Consider the following 26,184-nt stretch of genomic DNA (forward strand, 5'->3'; position numbering starts at 1 on the left):
AGAAAATATATATAATATGCTGCGACAAACTGGCGACCTGTCCAGGTGACCTCTCACCCCGCGTTAACTGGAGAAGCAGCAGCAACCCTCCCGACCCCACTAAGGGACAAGGGTGAGAAAATGGAGAGCTCTGGTTTCCTCTTCTCACACGTCCAGAACTCTGAAACAAAGAAGAGTCCAGAATCCGAACCGGGTCGGATCAGAACCAACAGGAGCGACTTTTCCCAACATGGATTCAGATCCACCTGAACGACTCCAGGAGCTCATAAGAGGATTAAAATACTGTTTTAATATGGCAGCATTCGGTCGTTATACGGAGTTCAGCTGAAGGTAAAAATATATTTATTATTCATAACATTCAGTTTATTGCAACACTAGACTGTTGGTTTCCATGACGACCCGGAGTCTGAACTCTGATCTCAGCGAGGGCTTCTGACGAGTCGGAGTCGCTGTCGGAATCCGAAGACCCGGACCGGTCCTGGTACGTCACGTCTGCTTCACTGACAGCAGACAGAGTGGGAAAACAGACGTTCAGGGGTTTAAAATGGAGGATCAGAGCAGTGGGAGGAACTTTACCTGACCAGTTCTTACCTGTGAACGATGTCGAAGTCGCTGCTGTCGTCCTGGACCAGCGAACCTCTGGCAGGCAAGGTTCTACTCTGCATCTCCGACCGGGCCGGGAGGCGGGCCGCGGACCACAGGGTGAGCTGCTCATCATCACTGGAGTCTCTGAGGGGAACAGAAGAATCCGGGTCAGAACCACAAAGAACCGGGTCAGAACCACGAGGTTCTGGGTCAGAATCAGGAGGAAACGGGTCAGAACCAGGAGGTGTGTTTGGTTTTGGGTCGGATTTGATGGTTCTGCCGTTTTCTGCAGTTCTGTTGGGTTTAGAAGTGGTTTGGGTCGGCTGGTGTTTCTGGTGCCGGTTCTGGGGCGGACAGGTCACTCACAGCTCCTCCTCGCTGTCTTCCTGGGAGGTCAGAGGTCGCATGCAGACGGCGCACACGTCGCCCAGGCTGTGGAAACACGTCCGACAGAAAACGCCTGGGAGACATCAGAGCCATAGTCAGGGTGCGTTCAGGTTCTGCTGGGATTTTCTGCTACTTTCAGGTCAGTCAATGAAAACAAACAGAAACAAGTGAACTGCAGCATGAAATATTAATATTCCTTTGATTAAAGGCGCCATTTATAAAGTTACTGTCAAAAAGTTACATGGACAAAAAACGGAGGTTCAGAAAGTTTCAATGTCAAACTTTCAAACAAAATATTTACAAGGTAAATATTTAGCTTCTAAATTAATATTTTGCTTTAAACTAAATACATAACAGCAATCTAGAAAACACTGGAACTAAATATTTACATTGTTAGCTACCTAGCTATTAGAAAGTTGTATAACTAGTTAATATTTCTGAACTGCTGGCTATATTTAGTTTGAAGTTAAATATTTAACTAAATACTTAGTTTGAAACAGACATTTATAAATAAATGATTAGTTGGTGAAAGTATGTCTTTACAAATGAACCTCTATGCAGTATGAGACGATCCGATCTTCTCCAGGTTCTGGTTCTGACATCATTAGAATCTAAACTCAGAACACAGACTCCCCACCGTCACTACTGACGAAATAAACCAAGTACAGCCCATGACCAGCAGACTGGCCCCGGCCCGAACCCGGTTCTGATGGACCACGGTCTGTTTCTCACCTGAGCATCCTGAGACGTCGCAGACGGCGGCTTCCTTCTGCCTGACGGCCTCGTTGCAGCCCAGACAGGTGAGGGAGGACAGGTGTCCTCCACCTGGGAGCCTGAGGGACAAAACGGCAGCAACATGAACCTGCTCAGCTGGATATTTACTTTGTTTTGGGTCTAATCGTGGTATGAAGGTACCGCCTCAGCAGCGCCTGCATCCAACTGGCGCCGGCGGCCCGGTCGGCCAGGTGTCGGACCGCAGACCTCCTCAGGGCCCGGCCCACCGACAGCCTCTCGCTCAGGATATGCTGGTGCAGGAACCGGATCCTCTCCTGCAGAACACAAAGCAGGGCCGGTCACCTGGAGGTTCAGGTTCCTGCTCTCTCATTCGGGTCGCCATGTTCTGGCAGCAGGGACCAGAACCACGCCTGTTTCTGCAGCAGGATGCGTGGTGGAGCATCAGCCTCTGTCCCACAGCATGACGGGAACATCTGCTGCTTCTGCTCATCACTTCCAGTTCAGAACTACAACTTTAATCATTAAAAGATGGACAGAATCCAGTTTTAGGGAAATCATGCAGCATAAGCATTAAACCGGATAAATCCCAGTTAAATCCCGGTTAAACCTCGGAGCGTCTCGGTCACGTTCAGACCTGCCTTCGGCCTCCTCCTCTCCAACATTCCTGCTCCAGATTCCTCACATGCCTGTCTGCTCCGTGACCTTTCACCCACAGCAGCTGATCCTCATCTGGAGGCAGAAAGCCTTGAAAACACCCTCAGATAGAGCCGGAGGGGGCGGGGCTTACAGGAAATCTACCTGCCTTCAGGTAGCTGCTGCTAGTGACTCCCACTTGGAGGAACTGATGTTAGCTTGTAGCGCCTGAAGCTACGCTAACTTCCTGTCTAGAGTCCAGACTGAAGGAAGCAGCTGCCAGATGTTTGATTTGAACTGCAGAGTCGGTTTATCAGTTGAACCCAGTCTAGATCTGATTCTGTAAAGCTGCAGATAAACAAACCTATGAACGCAAACAGCAGCCTCACTTCTACGGAAAGCCAGAAAGGCCAAAATCCATACTATAGCCGATTTGGTAAAGGGATATTAATATATGTGACAAAAACTGTAAATATTTAACCCTCCTGCGGTCTAAGCACGACACTCAGGAACAGAAGGAAAGTGATGGTGTCCGTCAGACCACCAGTTCATAAAACCACAAAAAATACATATGTTCTCTACATGATAAATAAAATAAATATTTCAATATGTATATTCAAATATATATTCAAACTGTGTGAGGTGGAAATTTCTGCTGCAGCTAAAAGAAAGTTTAATTTAAAAAGATTTAAACTGACTTATTGCTAACAGCAGCCAACCGGTTGAGACCCAGAACCAGCCGGTGTTTGGACGTTTTCTGCAGCATTCTTTACTTTCCGACATGGATAGCCTTCCGTATGGTCAACAGTGTTTTCAGTACCTGCTCCTGATCAGGATAATAAAAAGCACAGACGATCCGTCTGAGGCGCTGAACGAATCCTCTGAACAGAGAGATGACCAGAGCCATACCCAGCAGGAAACCTGTAGAACCAGAACCAGAACCAGAACCGGTTCAGAACCAGACCGGAACCAGGACCAGAACCAGAACTACAGCCATACCCAGCAGGAGGCCTGCAGAACCAGAACCGGACCAGTTTTAGGTCTGGTCCTGATTCTGGCTCTGGTCCGGTTCTGGTACCGAGCAGGAAGCTGATTCTGTGGTCGGGCTCCTTCGGCTCCACCAGGCACTTCCTGCTGATGACGGTGATGTTTCCTGTCTGGAAGACGTTGAAGGACGCCACCAGGTCTCTGAAGATGTCCGAGGCATAACCCGACCCGTTCACCTGGACCGCCACCTGGTAAGGGGCTGAGAGGATGCGCCGTTACCATGGAGACCACACAACAGCACCGCGTCACACCCCGCCACGCCTCACCTCTGGCGACCACGTCCACCTCCACCTGGTGGTGCACCTGGTCCAGGATCCAGAAGACCAGGAAGTCCATCGCCACAATCAGGCCGCCCCCCACCAGGTGCCTGAAGACGGAGGCCATCCGCACCAGCACGCGGCGCCGCTCCCGCTGCGTCAGCCGCAGAGACACTGCAGAGGAACGCAGAGCGCTAGCTGCTGCTGCGCCTTCTGGTTAGCGGTACCTGCAGCAGCGGTTCTTACGTGGCGTCACGTAGGTCTGCGTCTCTCTGCGCGTCAGCGGCAGAACCGAAGCTCCGCCCTCCGACGCCACCTGCTGGTCCAGCTGTCTAAACTGAGCGCTAATGTAGAAGTTATCGAAGTGCAGATCCCGCAGGTACCGGCGCTGGTACATCAACGCCCTGGACACACACACACGCACGCACAGACACACACACACACACAGCAACATACAGTATTCACATAAAAAAGTATTCACATCCTAATGTACAGAAGTTTTAGTAAAAATATACCTACTACAATATAATTTATAATATGCCCAGAGGCGTTTGGCACCGGTTGGTACCATCTACTTTATAAATGGCTCTCATGTGCCGTCACACTTCCAGGAACTTTGTAACTGACAGCCATCTTACTATGGAGTTGCAACTCTATAGCAACGGCATAGCAGTGTAGGGAAAAGCTGCTTGAATTGATCGTATTTAGCAAGCAGTGAAACTGAAGAGGAAGGAGAATTAAACCTCGTTTTCTAAATCTTCTGCACATAAAATCTAAAAGGTGCGGCGTGCATTTGTGATAGCGCTAAATGAAATGTAGCACAGATGTTCAGCTTCTGGTTCTGGAAGTTATTTAGAGAACAACCAGTAGACAGGAAGTGGAAGAAAACCCAAACTCAACTAAAAGCCTGGACAATCATAGAGGACAACCTGTTAGAGGCTGCAGAATACCTGAGACTTCCACAACGTCCTAGTCAAAGTGCAGACCTGAATCCATCCAGTCTAAGCTGCTTTATTAAGAGAAAAGTAGATGTTTAAAACTGATAGGACAAACCCCCAAAAGTTCTCCACTGTTGATTCAGGGGAGCTGAATATAAAGGCACGCCACACTTTTCAGATTTCATTTTTTAAATAATTTTGGAAACTGACGCCACTGACACGTTGGCGTGAGTGGTTCTGAGACTGAGTGCAGCTGAGCGGTGACCTCTGACCCGATGAAGGACAAGCCCAGCAGCACGAAGTTGGTGTAGGCCAGCAGCTGACTCAGCCTCTGGAAATTCTGCAGGTCGGCGGAGATGTCGGCCATGATCTGCTGGGAGACCTGCTGCAGCGTGCGGCTGGCGTTGGCGTCCACGTCGAAGCTCACCGTGGACGAGAGGTTGAAGTCGAACTCACGCATCATCTTCCTGAATGCGGCAACCGTGGCTGAAACAGGCGAGAGCGGTTAGGCGGCGGCGGCGGCGAGCAGCAGCTGCAGGTGCAGGTCACTCACGCTCCGCCAGGCGCTGCTTCAGGTGGGCCGCCACGTACGACGGGATGATGCAGAACAGCTCTCCGGCTGAAACGCACCAAAATTATTTACGATAATCAATAAATCAGTTAATCACATGATGAATTAATGCATGATTTGTCGTTTTTCTCTCGTCTCTGGATGATGAAAGTCTTCAGTCTGCTGCTTTGGTCTCAACTATTCCTTTCTTTTCAAGGACCATTTGGTTTACAGAGATTTCATCATTTATTTTATTTGCACTGTAAAAATAAAAAATCTTACCAAGTAAATTTGATCTAGTTTCTAGTGCAAGTATCTTACCACAGCTGAAGTAACTCAAAACTAACTTACAAGTAACTTTTCGGCTTGTTTAAAGTCAATCATTGTTTAAATTGATGAAAAAGTTCCAGTTCCATTGGCAGATAAATTTGCTTATGACAAGACATTTTTCTGCCAATAATCTGCCATCAAATATCAATTTTCATCAATATTAGAAAATTATTGACTTAAAACAAACTGAAAAGTTACTTATGATTTAGTTTTGTTTTATTTCAAGTGTACTAAGATATTTGCACTAGAAACTAAACCAAAAATACTTGGGAAGATTTTTGTTTTTGGAGTGTGTTGTTTCTGTTGTTTTGTTTATTTCATTAGCCTTGGATAAACTGGTGTTAACCTTGTACTGGTTAGCATTAGCTTTGTACAGACTGGTGTTAGCCTTGTATCAGTTAGCATTAGCCTCGGATAAACTGGTGTTAGCCTTGTATTGGTTAGCATTAGCTTTGTACAGACTCGTGTTAGCCTTGTATCAGTTAGCATTAGCCTCGGATAAACTGGTGTTAACCTTGTATTGGTTAGCATTAGCTTTGTACAGACTCGTGTTAGCCTTGTATCAGTTAGCATTAGCCTCGGATAAACTGGTGTTAGCCTTGTATTGGTTAGCATTAGCTTTGTACAGACTGGTGTTAGCCTTGTATCAGTTAGCATTAGCCTCGGATAAACTGGTGTTAACCTTGTATTGGTTAGCATTAGCTTTGTACAGACTGGTGTTAGCCTTGTATCAGTTAGCATTAGCCTCGGATAAACTGGTGTTAGCCTTGTATCGGTTAGCATTAGCCTTGGATAAACTGGTGCTAGCCTTGTATTGGTTAGCATTAGCCTCGGATAAACTGGTGCTAGCCTTGTATTGTTAGCATTAGACTTGGATAAACTGGTGTTAGCCTTGTATTGTTAGCATTAGCCTTGGATAAACTGGTGTTAGCCTTGTATTGGTTAGCATTAGCTTTGTACAGACTGGTGTTAGCCTTGTATCAGTTAGCATTAGCCTCGGATAAACTGGTCTTAACCTTGTATCAGTTAGCATTAGCCTTGGATAAACTGGTGTTAGCCTTGTATTGGTTAGCATTAGCCTCGGATAAACTGGTGCTAGCCTTGTATTGTTAGCATTAGCCTTGGATAAACTGGTGTTAGCCTTGTATTGGTTAGCATTAGCTTTGTACAGACTGGTGTTAGCCTTGTATCAGTTAGCATTAGCCTTGGTTAAGCTGGTGTTGGGCAGTAGGAAGTAGGAAATCCAGTGGGTGACCACCTTAGCTTTGCCAGGCACTAACCTCTCAAAGCTAGTGCTAGCCAGTGGTTTCCTTTTCTTTAGCTAGCACCAGTGTCTTTCATTAATCAGATCAGTAGCTTCAGAATAGACATAGCCTCCTGCTACAAGGACGTAGCCACTGCTGGGTGAACAATAGTTTTAATTTTGGCACTAAAGGCACCTAAGTGGAGGCAATTATTTAAAGGAAGTGATGTCAGTGAATGCACCACGAGCGAGGTTGCAAAGCGGCAGGAAGGCATCTACGATTTCACAAAGGAAGTTGAACTCCTTCAGCAGGTTGTTGCAGTCGGTCCGACCCTGGGCAAACAGATCCCGGCACTTCCTGTACGGAGCGCCCATCTTATCGTTGCAGATGTCTCCAATGTCCACCAGGAAGTGAAGGACGTTCCTTAGGGTCCGAGCTGTGGGGTCAAAGATCACGTTAATTTACACAAACAGACCTCAAAACAAAAAGACGAGGCAACCAAAACCTGACGATAATGATGGAGGACCTTTGATCACTGCACATATTTTTGTTGTCTAATTGTGTAGAGAAGGATAAACGTGACTGACCAACATGGCGGACACTGTCTGTCAGAGTGTTGATGAAGTTTTGGACTCTTCCTGCCACGGCGTACGCGTTTCTGCTGATCTTTCTGATTTCATCAATGGCAGCTGCAAACAAACCCAACAAATTATTCAGTTTATTCTGAAGAACCTGTGTAAATATTTTTTATTAATTTTAAGGGGGACATATGATACAAAATCCACTTTTTCAGCCTTTAAATACATTTTGTTGTGTACTTGGCGTGCAGGAAAGTTCAGTCCAGTGATGCATAGATTACTTTATGTTCTGTTTGGGTCATATTTTTCAATCTGTTCAGCTTTCTCTATTCTCTTCTATGTTTTTTGTTGGCTCTAGTGGCCTCCATCCAACAGTTACCCGACAGGAAAGTGGGCAACGAGAGAAGGGGGAAGACATGCAGCAAAGGTCGCCAAGGCCGAGAATCGAACCCACGACAGCCATGCCGAGGACGAAGGCCCCCACACGCGGGCTGTCCTCAACCCCTGCGCCACCACAGCACACCCTCTTCTATGTTTTAAACTATTATGTCACAGAACATGGACTTCCAGCTAACTAGTTTTCTTGACTCCGATATTTTTATTTCTCGCAGCCATTTTGTAGTCAAAATTAAAGGAAGCTACAAGTAGCTAAATCAAAATGTGCAGTTGCTGTGTGTTTTACTGCACACAGTTAATGTTGATATGACGTTCCAGCCGTCCTAGCAGTAGCATTGTGCGCTCTGCTTATGTTAGCACTGTGTGCTATCTTAAGCTCCTTGGGACATAACTGTTCACTTTGAATAGCATCATTACATTTTGGCAGTTTGGCATAGTTTTTTGTCGTTTTTCTCTTGAGGAACACAGGATCCAAATGCACTCAGTGACATTTTTAGCAAACTTGCTAACTAAGCTGCCATGTTTACCAATCGTGTTCATTCATGTGGTGGTAGCATTTCCTGACTCTAACACGTAAGGCTGGATGAACAAGTCTACCGCTGTTGATGTCGTTTAATCAATTTGGGAATAAAAGGTTCGTGCCTGGAAGGGGTGGGGCCTAAACTAGTCGTCACGTCGCGCTACAATAACGAGGATTTCAGACCAAGGTATCACAGTTCCACTTCATACAGACCATCACTGAATGATTTAGATGTCAAAAGGATTTAAAGCATGATGTGCCCCGTTAATGTCAGATGGTTTCTATGCGAGGGGCGTGTCTTACAGAAGAGAGGCGTGGCCGCTCTCTGCATCAGCTCTTTCGTCTGATTGGCTGCCAGATCGGCGCTACACAGCAGGCTGGCAGCAGCCCGCTCCGTGTTCTCCACCGTGTTCTTCATGGGCCCGGACACCACCACCGACACATACAGGAACAGGACGACGCGGGCTGGACCAGAAGAAGACCGAGCAGCTTACTAACAACGTCCAGCTCCGATAGATTCAGGTGAATGCCTCTGACTCACCTGAGAACAAAGTAGGCAGCATGACCATGACGTTGGCCCGGAAACCTATTGACAGCCCCATGCCAAACGCGGTGAGCCCGGCCAGGATCAGCGTGGAGATGACGCAGAACTGCAATGGCTGTTTGTGCACCAAGAAGCCCAGCAGTCCATGGATAAACACCAGCAGAAGGCCAAAGAGAAACGCCACCAGGCTCCGCCCCGCCTGCACCAGCTGGGGCCCGAGTTTCTTCCTTCTTCGGCGAGCGCGCCCACCGGACCTGGAAGTACCGTTAGCAGAGGTCATCATGGGCTCCATTGGGTTTTGCTCTCTTGCCACCAGATCTACAATCTCCAACATGTGGAGATGAAAAGTTACGATCCGCCAACAGGATCTGAACACGGCTCCATATCCAGAGAAATTCTTCCTCCATGTTTGAACAATAAAAATTAAATCACTGAATGAAAAAAAAACAAAGTGTTCCTGGACTGGTATCTAGCCGTAAGCTAACAGTTAGCAGCTACATATTATGCTAGCGCCAGATGAACTGCCTCAGCACGGTTTGACCGAAGGAGGCCAGCCATGGGACGGTTTTAGGCATTATGTCAAAATAAACAAATTGCATGAAAATGTCAAATTTGCACAGAAATCTAAGACGATCTATTTACAGTTTATCAGCAAAAAAATCTCACTGTAACTGTCTTAAGTGTTAGCTTTATGCTACATAGACTTGGCTAGTAACTCGTTAGCTTTACTCAGACAGCTTCAGTGATTACAGCTGGAAACTAGAGATCATGTTGAAATCAGGGTTTAGTGATGAACTCTGACCTAAACCTTCACATAAAGACGTTTACAAAGTCGACCTTCTATCACCTGAACATTTCCAGGACTAAAGGGCTAATGTCTCAATAAGATCTAGGAAAACTCATCCATACATACTCGTACATTAAAGATCTGTTGTCATTATGTCAACCTTCCGGACCTGAACCAGAACCAGAACCACATATGGAGAAGCAGCATTCAGCTTCCATGCACCATGAATCTGGTACAAACTTCCAGAAACATGAAAAACCAACGACTAGGAGGACTCTGAAGGACACAGTTCCTTCAAGGCGCACCAGTTTAGAGCTGCCTTTGATCAATAACTGGAACATTGATTTATTTTAATCGTTTTTAAACCTTTCATTTATTTTGCTGCTGTAACTTAACATTCGACGTCTGTTTTTATCATGCAAGGATTTCAAAACACCTGTAAGAAGCTTCAAAAGTTTTATTGCAAAACGTGTTCATTTCTGCCTCAATTTTTAATTTTGTAAAGAAAAATTTAACTGTATTGTATCTGTTTTACATTCTTTAGTCCTTAAAATGTCAGAATTTGCACATAACTTTATACTTCTATCTGTCTGATCAGGTATTTTTAGCATATTAAATAAGACGTTCTATCAGTTAATTGAGTAACATTTTTAGCAAAGGTACTTTAACTTGTAAGTAGTGGCCCCACATCACCTCAACCCTCGCACCACCAGGGCCAGGGGCCGTCCCTGTTCAGGTGTCTTTTGACTTCCCGCTAACGTAATGCTAAGTAGTTTTCAGCTTAGATGCTAACCTGTAGCTTTATGCTAACTACCTGTTCAGGGATCTTCCGAGTGTCTGTGTGGCTCCGCCCCTCACCACCTGGACAGCGATGTCCCTATTCAGCAGGTGCCGTTTCTCCTCCTCAGCTCCCATCTTTTTAATTTCAGACTCCTTAGCGCCGGCTGACCAACTGAAACCGGTTGCCATGGAGACCACGGGAACTTCCGGAAGCTCAACAGTTTGTTAGAGCTTCTAACTGATGGAGCATCGTGACCCGCAGAGACCTTCAGCTCTTTCCTGATTCGCAGAAGACCTGCCTGGCTGCCTCCTCCAGGTGTGTGGGGTCCCTCTGATGGGGTGGAGGTCCGTCCAGCTTCCAGAGGGCAGCCGGAAGGCCCTGGTCGTCAGAGGCCTGTTCGGCGCGGCGGGCGGCTCAGGTAAACCGTTCAGCTGGAGAGCAATTAGTAACAGAACCTGCCTGAAAATACCAGAAATTTAAACTTATCTCCAGTCTTCATCGTTTCTGTGACGTTTATCTGTACAGCTATGATGTAAATAACAAAGAGAGAACAAAGAGAATAATTCGGCTAAGATAAAAATAAGTGGTTAGTTGTTATTCCCACTTGGTGACCATGGAGAGAGATCATGGCGGAGGTTTTGGTTCGGTTCAACCAAACCGAACCAAACCGTTTTGGTTCGGTTTGGTTGTGTCAAACCAAACCTGTTTGGTTTGACACATTTTTAATTACTTCGTTTTGAATGCTTTAATGTTAGTCTGACGTTTTTATTTCAATAACTACATGTTTTTATTTTTATTTTTGCGGTAGTTTTCTTTTTCTTTCATTTTTTATAATTGCTACTAAATTGCTCTTAGGATTTATTCATTATGTATTTTGACTAAATTATATTTATTTTCCAAATGTTTCTCTGTGTTTGACGTTCTACAGTTCTTCTCATTCATTGATTTCACATTAAAAAAAACATTGTTCTTTTGACTAATCTGCTGATTTTTTAAATCTCAGATAGTTGTCCAGATGTGTAACCATAGCAACAATGTTTTTTATACAACCAGCTGATTTTGATTATATAGTTTGAAAACTTTATAGCTCCAATAATATACTCCTCATGTTTGAATAGTTTAATATCACGTTATAACCAAAAAGTTTTAAATTTTTACTGTATAAAGAATATATTATTGAACATGAATATGTTGTACAACATAAAATTATTTGGTTGAATAATGTTTTCACATTAAAAACATACCTTTCATTGTCTGAACACAATACTGTATTATACTAAATGTGAATTATTTTACTTTCATTTTATTCCTTATGTTTGCACAATAGATGATCACATTCATACAAATAAATATTGTAAAATTATTTAAAGTTTTTTTCTAGTGTTATATATTTAGTGTAAGAACATCATAATATGTTGTACAAACATAAATCATATATTGTTACAACAAAAACATTTTCACAAGTGACATCACTGTACCTCCCTTTTGTCTGGATGGCAGCTTTCTGCTTCCGTAGCTGACTAATTATTCAAAAACTCAAATTATTTCAGTTTTTCAGAACCAGTCTGAAAAAAAGAGAATGGAGCTCCAATTTAAAAACAATTGTGTTAATTTGTTACATGTCATCAAATTAAGTTTGTCAAACATACTTTATTTACAAGACAACTGAATAAACTTAATTGGATTACATGTAGCAAATTAGCATTTTTTAAGTAGGGTTTTCATTCTCTGTTTTCAGTGTATGGTTGTAAATCCCAGATTCTCAGCGAAGAAGAAAATTCAAACCGTCTCTTCCACTGATCATGAAGGTTCTTCTGAGATGTTTGGCAAACAGGATGGATGAACTGCAGGGGAAATGTGTGTTTGCCCGACTCTTTTTAACCAGGTTTTCACATTATGTAAAAGAGACATAAAAAGAAAATACAGGAAATGATCATAGTAGTAAACAAATGAAAGAGCAAAATGACTTTTAAAGTACTCAGCTAAAAACATCTAAAGAGGAAAATAAAGACAATTCACTCTGAATCTCATAAAAATGGAATTTTTAAAAACTAATAAAATCTATTTTGTTGTTTACTGTGCTTTAGTTTTGTACCTGGGATGTGCCCACAACCTACCGCTGACCTTTGACCTGAAACTGGCAGTAGGGTTTGCATTTGTTGGTGAGGAGACGTCAGACTCACATTCCTCCTTCAAACCACATCCTGATCAGGTGAACACAAATGTGTGTGTGTGTTTCAGGTGTGTGTATTGTAGGTGGAATCCTGTCCTCGTCCTTCAGGTGTACCATCCTCCTCACGTTACCCAGCATCCTCGGCTCTCGTGGCCGTTCCTACCTCATGGTTATGATTGTGATGATTCTGTACAGAGGTACACACACTCACACACACACCTACACACACACACACACGCACTCACACACACACACACTCACACACACGCACTCACACACACACACACGCACTCACACACACGCGCATGCACTCACACGAACACACACACACACATGCACTCACACACACGCACTCACACACACAAACACACACACACGCGCATGCACTCACACGAACACACACACACATGCACTCACACACATGCACTCACACACACATACACTCACACACACGCACACACACACACACAAACACACACACACATGCACTCACACGGACACACACCTACACACACCTACGCACACACTCTGCAGACTCTCCTGCTGTAGCTTCTGATCAGTTAGCCGTCTGTAAATCATTCCTGCATCTTTTCACCACAATCCTGGAAATTAGTTTATATGGAGGTAAATTTGTTCCACAATTATTCAATCAAAAAAACTAATCTCAATTTAAAAAAAATAAAATTTTGTTCAAAACTTTTGGAATTGTAATGATTTTTTATTTTAAAGAAAAAAGGTTCATTTAAAAAACTTTTTTAAATTTAAAATCAAATTTTTGCCTATTGAAGTGAAAAAGTTATTTGCAGAACATAAAGTTTTATTTGCGCATGTCAGAATTTTTTGGTTGACAGCCTAAGTTTTTGGTTGTGATTCTGAAAGTTTTGTTTGATGCTCCCTTGTTTTGGTTGAACTCAACCAGTTTTGCTTGCGAATCTCAGTGAGCATCCTGGGCGGGGCCTAAAGACGATGTAAGACGTGTTCCTATTGGTCAGCGCTGAGCAAAGCGGATGGCTCCCTGCTACCTCTGAACTCTGTCCCGAACTGCAGGACGTTCTGCTTCGGTGGCAGGACACAGAATGTGAATGGCAAGAGAACTTCACAAAATGACTTACCATTCAAGTCATTTTGTGAATAGTAAGAATCCCTGAAGTGTCTGAGGACACTGCAACAGCTGCTGAAGAGTCCATCCTGTTTTCAAAGAAGAAATCTTACACAACTTATGACGGCAGTCACATAACTTCAGGATGTTCATGTGAAAATCTCAAGCAAAGAGTTCAGACATGCCCAAATAAAAGTTTGTTTTGCACAAAACTTCTTCACTTCATGAGACACAAATTAGTGATTTAAATTTTTTTTAAAAATAGTTTAAACAAAACTTTTTTTCATTTAAAACAAAGGATTCGAATTCCAGAAGTTTTGACCACAATATTATTTTTTAAAAATTGAGATTAGTTTTTTTTTGTTGTTTTTTTTTTTGATTGATTGATTGAATAGTTGTGAAACAAATTTACCTCCTCAAGACACGAGCGAATCTCAGGAGTTGTGCAAACATTTTCTGCACCACTAGGTGTCACTGTGCTGCAGTGAGCCTCCGTCATTCCAGGGCCATGAAGTTTGTTCAAAAATAAAAAACAATTGAAACAGAAAAAAGTTTTGAAACTGAAAGAAGTTGGAAACTGACAAAAAATATATTTGAAACTTAAAAGAAGTTCAAATCTACTTTTCAGATTTCAGGGTTTTTTTTCTTTTGAACAATCTTTTTGGCCCCGTTTGAGCTCCGTACCTGTGACTTGCTGTGCTGTCCCATCTATCCATCTGCAGGTCCGATCTCGAACATGGAGCGGAACGCCGAGGCGGCGGCGCTGTCGCTCAGCTGCAACCTGGACCTGCAGGTGCAGCACAGCAGGGTGCTGTGGCGGCTCGCCGCCAGGCCCTTCCTGCTGGTTGCCAAGCAACTGATGGTGAGAGGGGGGGGGTCGCCATGACGGCAGGTACACAAACAGTCACTGCAACGTAACAGGAAGGCTGTGAATAAAAACTCAGTTAAGGTGCAGAAGCAGGGATTGGATAAGTGGAACTGATCAGGAAGCTGCTGATCAAATGTATTGATTAATGCAGGGTGACCAAACGTTTCCTCACATCAGCCCCAATCATCATGTCAGAATCACTCATAGGACTAAAAATCTAATAATTTTAAAAACTCTAATCTCAAAGTTGTATTATATTTTTTCCCAAGCTGAACAATAAACTAAGCAGTAAATTATTGGGTGTTTTAAAAGTCAACGATGCATAAATTATTCTACATCTTAAAGTTAGAAGGCGCTTTACTTGTTTGCCTTATTAAAATATGAATATAAATTTAAAAAATAGAATATATTTCATGTATTCTAGGCAATTAGGCCAGGATTTTTGTGTCTTCTTTAAAAAGAAAGCTTACAGTATTAATTAATTATTGAGAAAATGATTTGTTTAATCAGATTCTGCTTAGTTTGTTTTATTTACTGTGAAATCAAAAAGGAAGTGAAATATCTGGTTATTTTTATTTTATCAGAAATTATTCTGCCCTCGTTAAAAACAAAACGTCTCCACGTGTGTCTACCACCAGCCCGGTCTGGGTCCATGTTTAACTGCAGCTAGGCCCCGCAAATTCAGCCCGTGGACCGCGAGCGGCCCGGGAGCCGCACTTTGGACATCCTGCTTCATGTTTATTAGAAAAACAAAACTGTAAAACTGGCCAACCTGAGGACCATTGATTAGGCCAGGACGGCCCGGTTCTGCCGGGTTCTACTGGGTTCTGCCGGATTCTGCCGAGTTCTGCCGGGTTCTGCTGGGTCTCTGTAACGGACCCTTCTCTGTGTTTTCCTCTCAGAAAGATAAAGTCGAGTTTGAGTCGGAGTCTCTGGACATCAGTAAGAAGTTCCAGAACATCCGGGACGAAGTTCTGCTGCAGTACGGATATGATCCGATCCAAAAGAAACCCGGCGGCGCCGCCCAGGGAAACAGCACCCAGGAGCAGTTCGCCTCCAACACCAGGAGGCGCTGTGACGGTGAGACCGACCTGCAACTGGTTCTGGACCTGGTGTTGGACCCGGTTCTGGACCTGGGTCTCTGCAAACTCTACACTTTGTCTGAATCAGATTTTTAAAGGCAGGACAGAAGAAGATGTTGGAACCAGGGCGCCACCTAGAGGAAACAACCAGAAAATAGTGATTTATAAACGATAATGGAACATATTATCACCAGATCTGGTTTATACGATGGAGTGGTCGGACCAGAACAAGAAACAAATATATAACGTATGAGAATCACATCGGTGACACTTTATTTGAAGGGGTGTGCATAAGACTGACATGATTTGCATGATTTTGTAAATTATGATAACTTAATGCAAAGTTGGCATTTTTAATGGACATTTAATGCAACTTTTAGAGCAACTTTGCATTAAAAGTGTCATTATTTACTGAATGACACTTCATGACAACAGTCATAAACATTCGGGAAGCCTTATTGATGCTCATGACAGGTGTTATGTCATGTTTATGACGGGGTCATGTCATGTTTATGACGGGGTCATGTCATGTTTATGACGGGGTCATGTCATGTTTATGACAGGGTCATGTCAGTCTTATGCACACGTCTTCAAATAGAGTGTTATCATAACGGTATTACACCAGGAGAAACTCGTTCTGGTTCCTCATGAGAATAATTTTCATGACTCCAACATGAAAATCATACTAATATGGACATTACATGAGATGATCTTGTAAAGTTATACTTTGGATTCTGTTTTACAAACAACCTTAATCTGTTCACACATCAGCGTCAGATTATTATTGGACTTTGAATCGATAGATCAACAGCTGAAAAGAGGAAAGAACCACGAACTGGACGAGCTGCTCACGTCTTCATGACTCCATCAAGCTTCTCATTTTCTAGAAATTTTGTTTCTTTCTTATGCCCATTACTATGACTTTATCGTCATAATATCATAACTGCTGTCGTAATTTAAAAAGATTCTCTTAGTCTGGCCCCTAATACTCTGTCGTAGTTTAAACCTCTTTTAGGGGTTTCCAGTGGTGGTTTCTGGTATTGGCAATATGGGCAACCGCCCAGGGCTGCATGAGCGCTAGGAGAAGAATGCTTCTTTCTCCTAAATATGAAGCTTTGAAACCAGTGGTCATTTCTCCATCTGTAACCTGGTCCAGACCAGCGGTTCTGATAGAGAGGTTCTGTTAGGGTGCATTCACACCCTGTTTAGTCCGCTTTAATCAGACTCTTAATTCTTTTGTCTCAAAAGTGCGATTCGTTTGGGAAGTGTGAATGCAAATTTGACTTCCAAAACGGACTGCAAAACTGAACTCCGACCCAGCGGTTCTGTGTCTTTGAAACCCTTCTGTGCTCAGGTGTGGTGAACAAGGGCATCCGGCGCTGCGCTGGTTGGTTCAGGCAGAAGTGGAGTGAGTGCATGAAAGCCATTCCTGTTCCCATCATCAACCACATCCTCTGTGTTTCAATGAAATTCGACTTCCTGTGTGATGTCATGAGAAGTGAGTTTCTGTATGAAAAGTAAATTCAAACTTATTTCTGCTGACCATTTTATTTAGCCTGAAATAGAAGTGGAAAGAGGCATAAAAGCCTCCAGTTTGGCTAGCATTAGCGAAAAACACAGTGGTGGGCACTGCTCGCTAAAATGTTAGCAGTGATAACCGTAAGCACTAATTACAAATGCTAGTTCTGCCAGTGGAGGGCACAATTCCTCATTTTCACTAATAGCAAGCTAATTTTTAGCCTAGCGCTTTAGCATTTTAGCTAACTCTGAAAACATTTATCATGCTTAGCTTTCCCGAAATTAATTTTCTTCTTCAGCACTAATTTACTTGCCTATTTTATAAACAGTTGAGTACAATTTGACACCTGTGCTGAAATTTTGGTTGTAAACTGTTAAGAATCTTTCTAGTAGTTTATATTCATGCTCTTATTTTGAAGTGGTTGAAGACAGCAATTCCATTTTCTCTTCTGGTGTTGTCTCTCATTTTTAAAAAGAAACTTTACAGAACAAATGGCAAGAATTAAAACAAATTATGACATACACAGACAAATACACAGACATGTATTAATTCATATTTAGCGATTGTTTTGAGAGCAACTTCACATTCTCCACGTAAACAGCTTAAAGTTAGCGCTTTAGCATTAATGGTTTATGATTAGTGCCTTAAGGTCAGTACAGCAAACATCTTACTTAGCAAAGCGATGAGTTCTACTAATGCACTACACATAGCTCTCACATGATATTTAGCTAATGCTAAAGAGCAGTTCAAATATGGTTCTCAGTAGAAGCTAACATTAAAGCGCTATACAAACACATTATTTAGTGAAAGTTGAACCCAATGCTAAAACGCTAATGAACATTTACAAAACAGCCAAGGAAATTAGTGGTTTGGAATTTATCCAACAAAATGTATTCAGGGGAAGCTAGGTATGCTAAATGTTTTCAAAGTTAGCAAAAATGCTAAAGTACTAAACTAAACATTAGCTTTGCTCTTACCTGGTTAGGGGATTAGCAGAAGCGTGTCCATCATTGGATGCAGTAGTAGCATCTTCACCTTCAACCCTTCCAAGCAGCCATACTGGTTCAGGGTGATGACCTTTAACCTTTGACCTGGTAACCTTTGACCTGTAACTCTCTGTGTCTCTAACGGCTCTGTTCCCGTCTGTCAGTCATGACTCCGTGGTGCAGGGAGCAGATTCCTGTGGAGAGGAACTTCGGTCAGCTGTACGATCGGCTCAACGTTTCCATGGATCGTCTGTCCAGAGAGTTCCGCACCGAGGTCGCGGTCCAGGTCAGAACCACCAGAACCACCTGACCCACCGGACCAACCAGACCAACCAGAACCACCAGACCCACCAGACCCACCGGACCAACCAGAACCACCTGACCAACCAGAACCACCTGACCCACCAGACCCACCAGAACCACCTGACCCACCAGACCCACCGGACCAACCAGACCCACCAGACCCACCAGACCCACCGGACCAACCAGAACCACCTGACCAACCAGAACCACCTGACCCACCAGACCCACCAGAACCACCTGACCCACCAGACCCACCAGACCAACCAGAACCACCTGACCCACCAGACCCACCAGAACCACCTGACCCACCAGACCCACCAGACCAACCAGAACCACCTGACCAACCAGAACCACCTGACCCACCAGAACCACCTGACCCACCAGACCCACCGGACCAACCAGACCCACCAGACCCACCAGACCCACCAGACCCACCGGACCAACCAGAACCACCTGACCAACCAGAACCACCTGACCCACCAGACCCACCAGAACCACCTGACCCACCAGACCCACCAGACCAACCAGAACCACCAGACCCACCAGAACCACCTGACCCACCAGAACCACCGGACCAACCAGACCCACCGGACCAACCAGAACCACCGGACCCACCAGAACCACCTGACCCACCAGACCCACCAGAACCACCTGACCCACCAGACCCACCGGACCAACCAGAACCACCGGACCAACCAGAACCACCACAACCACCAGAACCACCAGAACCACCAGAACGACCAGAACCACCAGAACCAGCAGACCCACCAGAACGACCAGAACCAGCAGACCCACCAGAACCACCGGACCAACCAGACCCACCGGACCAACCAGAACCACCGGACCCACCAGAACCACCTGACCCACCAGAACCACCTGACCCACCAGACCCACCGGACCAACCAGAACCACCAGACCCACCAGAACCACCTGACCCACCAGAACCACCGGACCAACCAGAACCACCGGACCAACCAGAACCACCACAACCACCAGAACGACCAGAACCACCAGAACGACCAGAACCACCAGAACCAGCAGACCCACCAGAACGACCAGAACCAGCAGACCCACCAGAACCACCACAACCACCAGAACCACCAGAACGACCAGAACCAGCAGACCCACCAGAACCACCACAACCACCACAACCACCAGAACGACCAGAACCACCAGAACGACCAGAACCACCAGAACCAGCAGACCCACCAGAACCACCAGAACCAGCAGACCCACCAGAACGACCAGAACCAGCAGACCCACCAGAACGACCAGAACCAGCAGACCCACCAGAACCAGCAGACCCGGTGAAACTGACGCATTTCCCCTGCCGTCCAGCAGGAGGAGCAGCAGCAGTCGGTTCTGGACGGAGTTCCGTTGGACCGGGTCTTCACTGAGGCCGTGAGGGAATCCTTCCAGCGCCTGACGAAGAGGATGGACCAGGGGGTGAAGGTCCTGCAGATGGTGCTGTCCTTCACCTTCGTCACCGTCTTCATCCAGTAAGATCCACACCTTCATCACCAGTTTGACCAGTAACATTACCTTCATCATCACTGCTGCTGCTTCCTCTCCTCCTCTTCCTCCTCCCCCTTTACTTCTCCTCCTCTTTTAGGTTCTCCTCTTCTTCTTTCCTTCCTCTTTCTTTTGATCCTGATCTTCTCTCCTTCTCCTCTTCCTCTTCTGTCCTTCCTCTTCCTCGTCGTCCTCGTCCTCCTCATCCTAACCCTCCTCCTACTCCTCCTCCTTTCCCTCCTCCTTTTCCTCCTCCTCCTCCTCTTCCTCCACCTTTTCCTCCTCCTCATCCTCAACCTCCACCTTTCCCTCCTCCTCCTCCTCCTCCGTTCCCTCCCCCTCCTCCTCCATTTCCTCCTCCTCCTCCTTTCCCTCCTTTCCCTCTTCCTCCTCCTCATCCTCCTCTTCCTCCTCTTCCTCCTCCTCCTCGTTTTCCTCCTCCTCAGGGCGGTGCAGTACCTCCGCTCCTACAGGACAAACATCACTTTTGACAACGTCTACATCACCTCCTACTTCAGACGGATCGACGAGCGCAGGAGACGAGCGGTACCTTCTCATCCTCCTCTTCATCACGTCACAGTGATGAAGGCTCACCGTCTCTTCCTCTTTCCTCTCAGGGGAAACATTTCCTGCTTCCTCTCAGAAAGTCGGAGAGAAAGCGGTTCATCGCCCCGATGAGTCTGAAGATCAACTCTGACGAGCTGACACAAGTGGTGACTGGAACCGCTGCAGCCTCCATTACCACGGAAACCGCCAGGTGTCATCACCCTCATCATCCTCACCATCAGCTGGTTCTGTTTGTGTGTCGCAGGCCTCAGGAGGCTTTCAGGTTCTGGCCATCTCACTGCTGTCCATACTCTTGCTGGCCATCGACTTCTCCCTGTTCCACGTCCTGGACATCATCAGCAGACACACCTTCACACAGTTCAACATCACAAGTACACACACACACACACACACACACACACACACACACACCGGTCGGTCAGGTTGATCTGGTCTGGAAAACCTAGGAACACAGCGAGTGAAACATGTAGCTCTGCTAATGCTACAGTGCTAATCATAAACATTAGCTTGGCTAACGCTAAAGCTTTAATCACACTTTTAGGTGAGGCCAGAAGGTGCCAGTGTGAACAGCCAGTCATCTACCCACCTTGTCTGAACATTTTATCATGTTATTTGTATTTTTTTTTGCAAGCTTAACTTTATTTCTATATCTATATAATAGATATAGCTATCTATTATTGTAATTATTATGAAGCACTTTGGTCAGTTGAGGTTGTTATAAATGTGCTATATAAATAAACTTTGGTTTGATTTGATTAACTTTAGTTCCGCTAATGCTAAAGTGATGTGCTAACACAGTGTTTAGTGGAGGCAAATGCGCTAACTTCACCCATGTTAATACCCACATGTGTCTGTGACACTTTGTCACGCAGCTAGCTGTGCGGTTAGCACTTCAGGAAGGATTCTTTGGATCAGACCTTTCTTTTATGACTTCAGTTTTATAGTTGTTGAGTTTTGATAACGCTGTTGCTGATTTAGCATAAATGATCACAGTAAGGATTTGGTCAGAAGACTGTAGAGCGGTGCATTCTGGGTACAGTGATGTAGCAACACCACATCACAGGTGCAGAGGAAACGGAACCGCTGTGTAAGCAGCAGTCTTCAAAATGAGATGTAAACATGTAACTGCTTAACAGTTGATATCTACAACTTTAACACAAATGTGTTAAAGTTACTCAACTTTATTCAACTGAAAGTTTTTAAACTCTAAAGAGTGGGGAAGCTAAGTGTGCTAAACATTTTCAAAGTTAGCAAAACGCTAAGTTGAAAAAAAGTAGCTCCACTATTAGCATATCAGTGGCTGTGAGCATAGTAGCCAGAAATTTTACTCTGGTAACTGTAGCAACATTTGGGAATATTGTTACCCAAGTAACAGTAAAATGTACGGTGTAGTAAAAATATATATTTTTAAAATGTTAATGTAGTAAATGTAAGTTACCCACCTCTGGCAATGGATTGAATCATGAAGGAGGAGGACAACCTCCCAATACTTTAACTTTGTTTCAAATCAACAGCTGGGAGACTGTTTAAATTAACCACTTCAAACCAGTTCAAACCGGTTCAAACTGATGATGGCAGAGTGGTCCAACATCAACCAGAAGGACAAGAACTTGTTGATGGAAACAGAAAGTCCGAGTTAGCTATTATTCTGACCCAATGAAAAATCTGCATTAATCAAATCTTTGAAATCCATCTGGAGGAAAAAGCTCCAGACTGTCAGTCAGATGGCTCCGCCCCTTCCTGCAGGCAGCCATCACATCGACATCAGCGTGGGCGGAGACACCATGATGGCCCGCCTCCTGCGCACCACCATCTCTGGCTTCAACAGCTCCTCTGAGACCAACGTCCAGAGCGACAACCGCGGTGAGTCCCAGTTCACTGAACTGAACTGAATCACACTGAACTGATTCATATTGAACTGAATCATATTGAATTGGCCCTGCGGTCTGAACTGGTACTGGCCCTGTTTAAACTGGTTTTTCTGCTGGTAATCTGCAGCCGGCAGGGTGTTGGACACACATTCACCCAGCAGGGGGCGACAGCTTCCTCGCTCTGCAGACTGTAAAGAGCAGGAACCGTTTTCCTCTGAACTCACTTCCTCCTCCTCCTCCTCAGCATGCATGTCCCCCCCCTCCCGCCTCCCTTTTGAAGTGTATGCGAGCTGTGTGGGTTGTGTCCTGGTGGTGGCGCTGTTCAGCTGTGTCCAGGTTTACACCAACCGCCTGCGCCGCGTCATCGCAGCTTTCTACAACCCAAAGGTTAAAAACACCAACAGCACCTGAGTTCATCATTAAAAACTATATTTATCTAGAGGGAGGACGCAAAGACATGGGACAAGACAGAAACCAGTCTGTCCAGCTGTCTGTCTCTCTGTCCACCTGTCTGTCCCTCTGTCCACCTGCCTGTCTCTCTGTCCAGCTGTCTGTCTCTCTGTCCACCTGCCTGTCTCTCTGTCCAGCTGTCTGTCTCTCTGTCCACCTGCCTGTCCCTCTATCCACCTGTCTGTCCCTCTGTCCACCTGTCTGTCTCTCTGTCCACCTGTCTGTCTCTCTGTCCACCTGTCTGTCCCTCTCTCCACCTGTCTGTCCCTCTGTCCACCTGTCTGTCTCTCTGTCCACCTGTCTGTCCCTCTGTCCACCTGTCTGTCTCTCTGTCCACCTGTCTGTCCCTCTGTCCACCTGTCTGTCCCTCTGTCCACCTGTCTGTCCCTCTCTCCACCTGTCTGTCTCTCTGTCCACCTGTCTGTCCCTCTGTCCACCTGTCTGTCCCTCTCTCCACCTGTCTGTCCCTCTCTCCACCTGTCTGTCCCTCTGTCCACCTGTCTGTCCCTCTCTCCACCTGTCTGTCCCTCTCTCCACCTGTCTGTCCCTCTGTCCACCTGTCTGTCTCTCTGTCCACCTGTCTGTCCCTCTGTCCACCTGTCTGTCCCTCTGTCCACCTGTCTGTCCCTCTCTCCACCTGTCTGTCTCTCTGTCCACCTGTCTGTCCCTCTGTCCACCTGTCTGTCCCTCTCTCCACCTGTCTGTCTCTCTGTCCACCTGTCTGTCCCTCTGTCCACCTGTCTGTCCCTCTGTCCACCTGTCTGTCCCTCTCTCCACCTGTCTGTCTCTCTGTCCACCTGTCTGTCCCTCTGTCCACCTGTCTGTCCCTCTCTCCACCTGTCTGTCTCTCTGTCCACCTGTCTGTCCCTCTCTCCACCTGTCTGTCTCTCTGTCCACCTGTCTGTCCCTCTCTCCACCTGTCTGTCTCTCTGTCCACCTGTCTGTCTGTGCAGAGGGAGAAGACGCGCGTTTTGTTCCTCTACAACCTGCAGCTCCACAGACGGCTGTCGTCCCCCAAAAGGAGGACGCACATCAGCCGAGGACGGAGGACGGGGACGGTGAGCATGTTGTCCTTCTTCAGTCTGTCAGACAGAACCGTTTGTCCAGTTACACTGTAAAAAACTAACAGCAATAATTTGGTTTATAGCACATCGTAGAGACAAAAGCCTCTGTTATTCATTCATTCCAAACTAAATATTTAAGTCACCAAAAAAATATTTATTTTTCAAACTAAATTAGTTAATTAGTTTTTTGCAGTGTGTTATTGACAGTACTCCAGCTTCTTCTTCTGCTCTCTGCCTGCAGATGTTTCAGCGCCTGACCAGGTGGGGGCGCCGTCTCCTTCGTCACCCCCGGCAGGATGCCTCAGACCAGGAGGAGACTCACTACGCTAGCAGCTAGCCGCTAGCCGCTAACCGCCAGCCGGGGATCCGTCTGGAGACGCTGTCACGAACGTTCATCATCCCAAATAAAACGCGACCTCCTCCTACATGACCGGAGACAGAAACCGGAGATAAATGTGATGCAAAGAAAATCATCTGAAAGAACGAAAACTTCCCCTGGAATGTCAGCCATATTTAAGAGGCTCTTCAGAAAAAACAGGCCACAGCAAATGAGTCAATAATGCAATAAAACGACAGATCTGATCTGAGTCAGAGTTCAGAGTCTTCACACCAACTGTACTTTTCCTCATTTCTTAGGAAAACATGGAGAACGTCTCTGAACATCAGTTCAGTCCTGCCACAAATAGGCTCAGGTCTGGGCTTTGACTAGGCCACTGATCCCTCTCTGGCTGTTTGTTTGGAGTTGTTGTTCTGCAGGAAGGTGACCCTTGACCCCAGTCAGGTCTCCTGCAGGGTTTGTGCCCAGAATGTTCTCATTTAGCCCCACCCATCTGTCCCACAGCATGATGCTGCCATGTGTTCTCTCATACATCTTGCTCCTCTCCCGGAAGCGGAACAGAACTCTGCAGTTTGGTGGTGTATGAATACTTTTGGACTCAGACTGCGCCACTCATGGAGGAAGAGGAAGAGTTCACTGCTCCTCTTTCTGCTGCAGCCCAGGGTTTGACCACGTGATGTGATTACTGCCGCAGCGTGACGCCAGCAGCTGATCCGCCGCAGCTGATCTGCTGCAGCACGTGCAGCCCTGCTTCATCCAAACTGACTGTAGGTTCCTAAATAATGAAGCCATAATAAGCTTGATGCTCTCCGTCCTTCCCCTTCGGTCCACTTGATGACAAAAACGACAAAAACCCAGTCTGGATCCTCTTGATAAAGGTTAACGGTTCACTTCAAAAATAAAACCGGCACAAATGTTACTTTTCCACAACAAAAGAGTCCTAAGAGAGAGAAAAAGCGAGAGAGAGGTCAAAAAACTGTGTGGCTCCACTCCAACCGCCAAACTGATTCTGCCTGGCCACACCGTAAAATCCTTAACTCCAATTATGCAAATTTACAAGAAGGTCTTAGTGTAGCCCAATATAACAAATTAGTATGCAATAGAGATTTAACTAGTGATCATTTTTATCCAAATAAACAAATTACCATAAGAAATCTAAACATAATTTATCCTAAAGGTCTGAATGAACTAAAATTGAATTTAGGCTTCTACACTGACTCTGGATCAGATTGTTCCTCTGAACCGCCGCTGACCTCAGCAGCCGCTAATCCTTCTGCTTCTGCTGCAGTCGGCTGGGATCCAGACCTGCAGCCCGCCTTCCTGCACCAGGACCGGGCGCCGAGTGGGCGTCACACGGTCACATTAACACCAATAATTAGCTTTACTTAAAGAAAAAAACTAAGGAGTTACCAAATATTTAGTCTGACCTGTAGATTAGAACTAAATATTCAGGTTGGAACTAAATATTTAGTTATTTATAAATGTTGCAGTTTCAAACTAAATTTTCAGTTAACAAAGTAAATGGCTTAATATTTAGTTTGAAGCTAAACGTGTAGCTCGAAGCTAAATATTCAAGTTGGAGCTAAATATTTTGTAAGTCAAATATTTAGCTTGATAACTAAGTATTTAGTATGAGGTTTACCTTTTAGCTTGCCAACTAGATCTGTGGTTAAATGCTTAATTTGAAGTTAAATTTGGAGCCAAATATTTTGTTTGTAAACCAATATTTAGCTTCAACCTTAATGTTTAGCTTGCTGACTAAATATTTAGTGTGAAGTTAAAGACTTAGCTTCCAAACTGCTAACTAAATATGTGTCTTGGTCATCAACCTTTAGTTTGGAACTGTGATATTTATAGTGAATTAATAACATGAAGACATAACTTTAAATAATAAACTCCATTTTTTTTCTCTTATGACTAAATAACCCAAATTATTGAAGCAAATTATTGATTGTATAGTTTATCAACTTAAAAGCAAAAACATGAAGGATCTGAAAAGAAATATTTAGGCTGAAATACAGCCTAAATATATTATAATACA

The 26,184-nt window shown here is 45.0% G+C and overlaps 2 protein-coding genes across 2 annotated transcripts; one reads left to right on the forward strand and one right to left on the reverse strand.

Moving 5' to 3' along the window:
• Positions 1-269: 269 nt before the first annotated feature.
• On the reverse strand, positions 270-10,688 carry dcst2 (DC-STAMP domain containing 2). Its single transcript, XM_088013696.1, has 16 exons — positions 10,346-10,688; positions 8,742-8,998; positions 8,504-8,665; positions 7,294-7,395; positions 6,948-7,142; positions 5,136-5,201; positions 4,855-5,068; positions 3,891-4,048; positions 3,654-3,818; positions 3,419-3,586; positions 3,161-3,261; positions 1,855-2,021; positions 1,705-1,805; positions 952-1,045; positions 592-729; positions 270-500 (listed from the first exon to the last, which is right to left on the reverse strand). Exons 1-16 carry the CDS (start codon positions 10,498-10,500, stop codon positions 359-361), a joined length of 2,385 nt encoding a protein of 794 aa, XP_087869822.1. The 5' UTR covers positions 10,501-10,688; the 3' UTR covers positions 270-358.
• Positions 10,634-24,399, forward strand: dcst1 (DC-STAMP domain containing 1). Its single transcript, XM_088013697.1, has 15 exons — positions 10,634-10,730; positions 12,400-12,474; positions 12,554-12,682; positions 14,307-14,446; positions 15,355-15,532; positions 16,889-17,032; positions 18,204-18,325; positions 19,681-19,841; positions 20,301-20,400; positions 20,472-20,567; positions 20,666-20,792; positions 22,168-22,284; positions 22,537-22,679; positions 23,696-23,800; positions 24,048-24,399. The coding sequence occupies exons 1-15, from the start codon at positions 10,646-10,648 to the stop codon at positions 24,141-24,143; spliced, it is 1,818 nt and encodes a 605-aa protein (XP_087869823.1). The 5' UTR covers positions 10,634-10,645; the 3' UTR covers positions 24,144-24,399.
• Positions 24,400-26,184: the final 1,785 nt, after the last annotated feature.

The sequence above is a fragment of the Poecilia mexicana genome, unplaced genomic scaffold (assembly GCF_051168715.1).
Source record: "Poecilia mexicana isolate PSO_F unplaced genomic scaffold, ASM5116871v1 scaffold_16, whole genome shotgun sequence".
In the NCBI taxonomy this organism is placed as follows: Eukaryota; Metazoa; Chordata; class Actinopteri; order Cyprinodontiformes; family Poeciliidae; genus Poecilia; species Poecilia mexicana.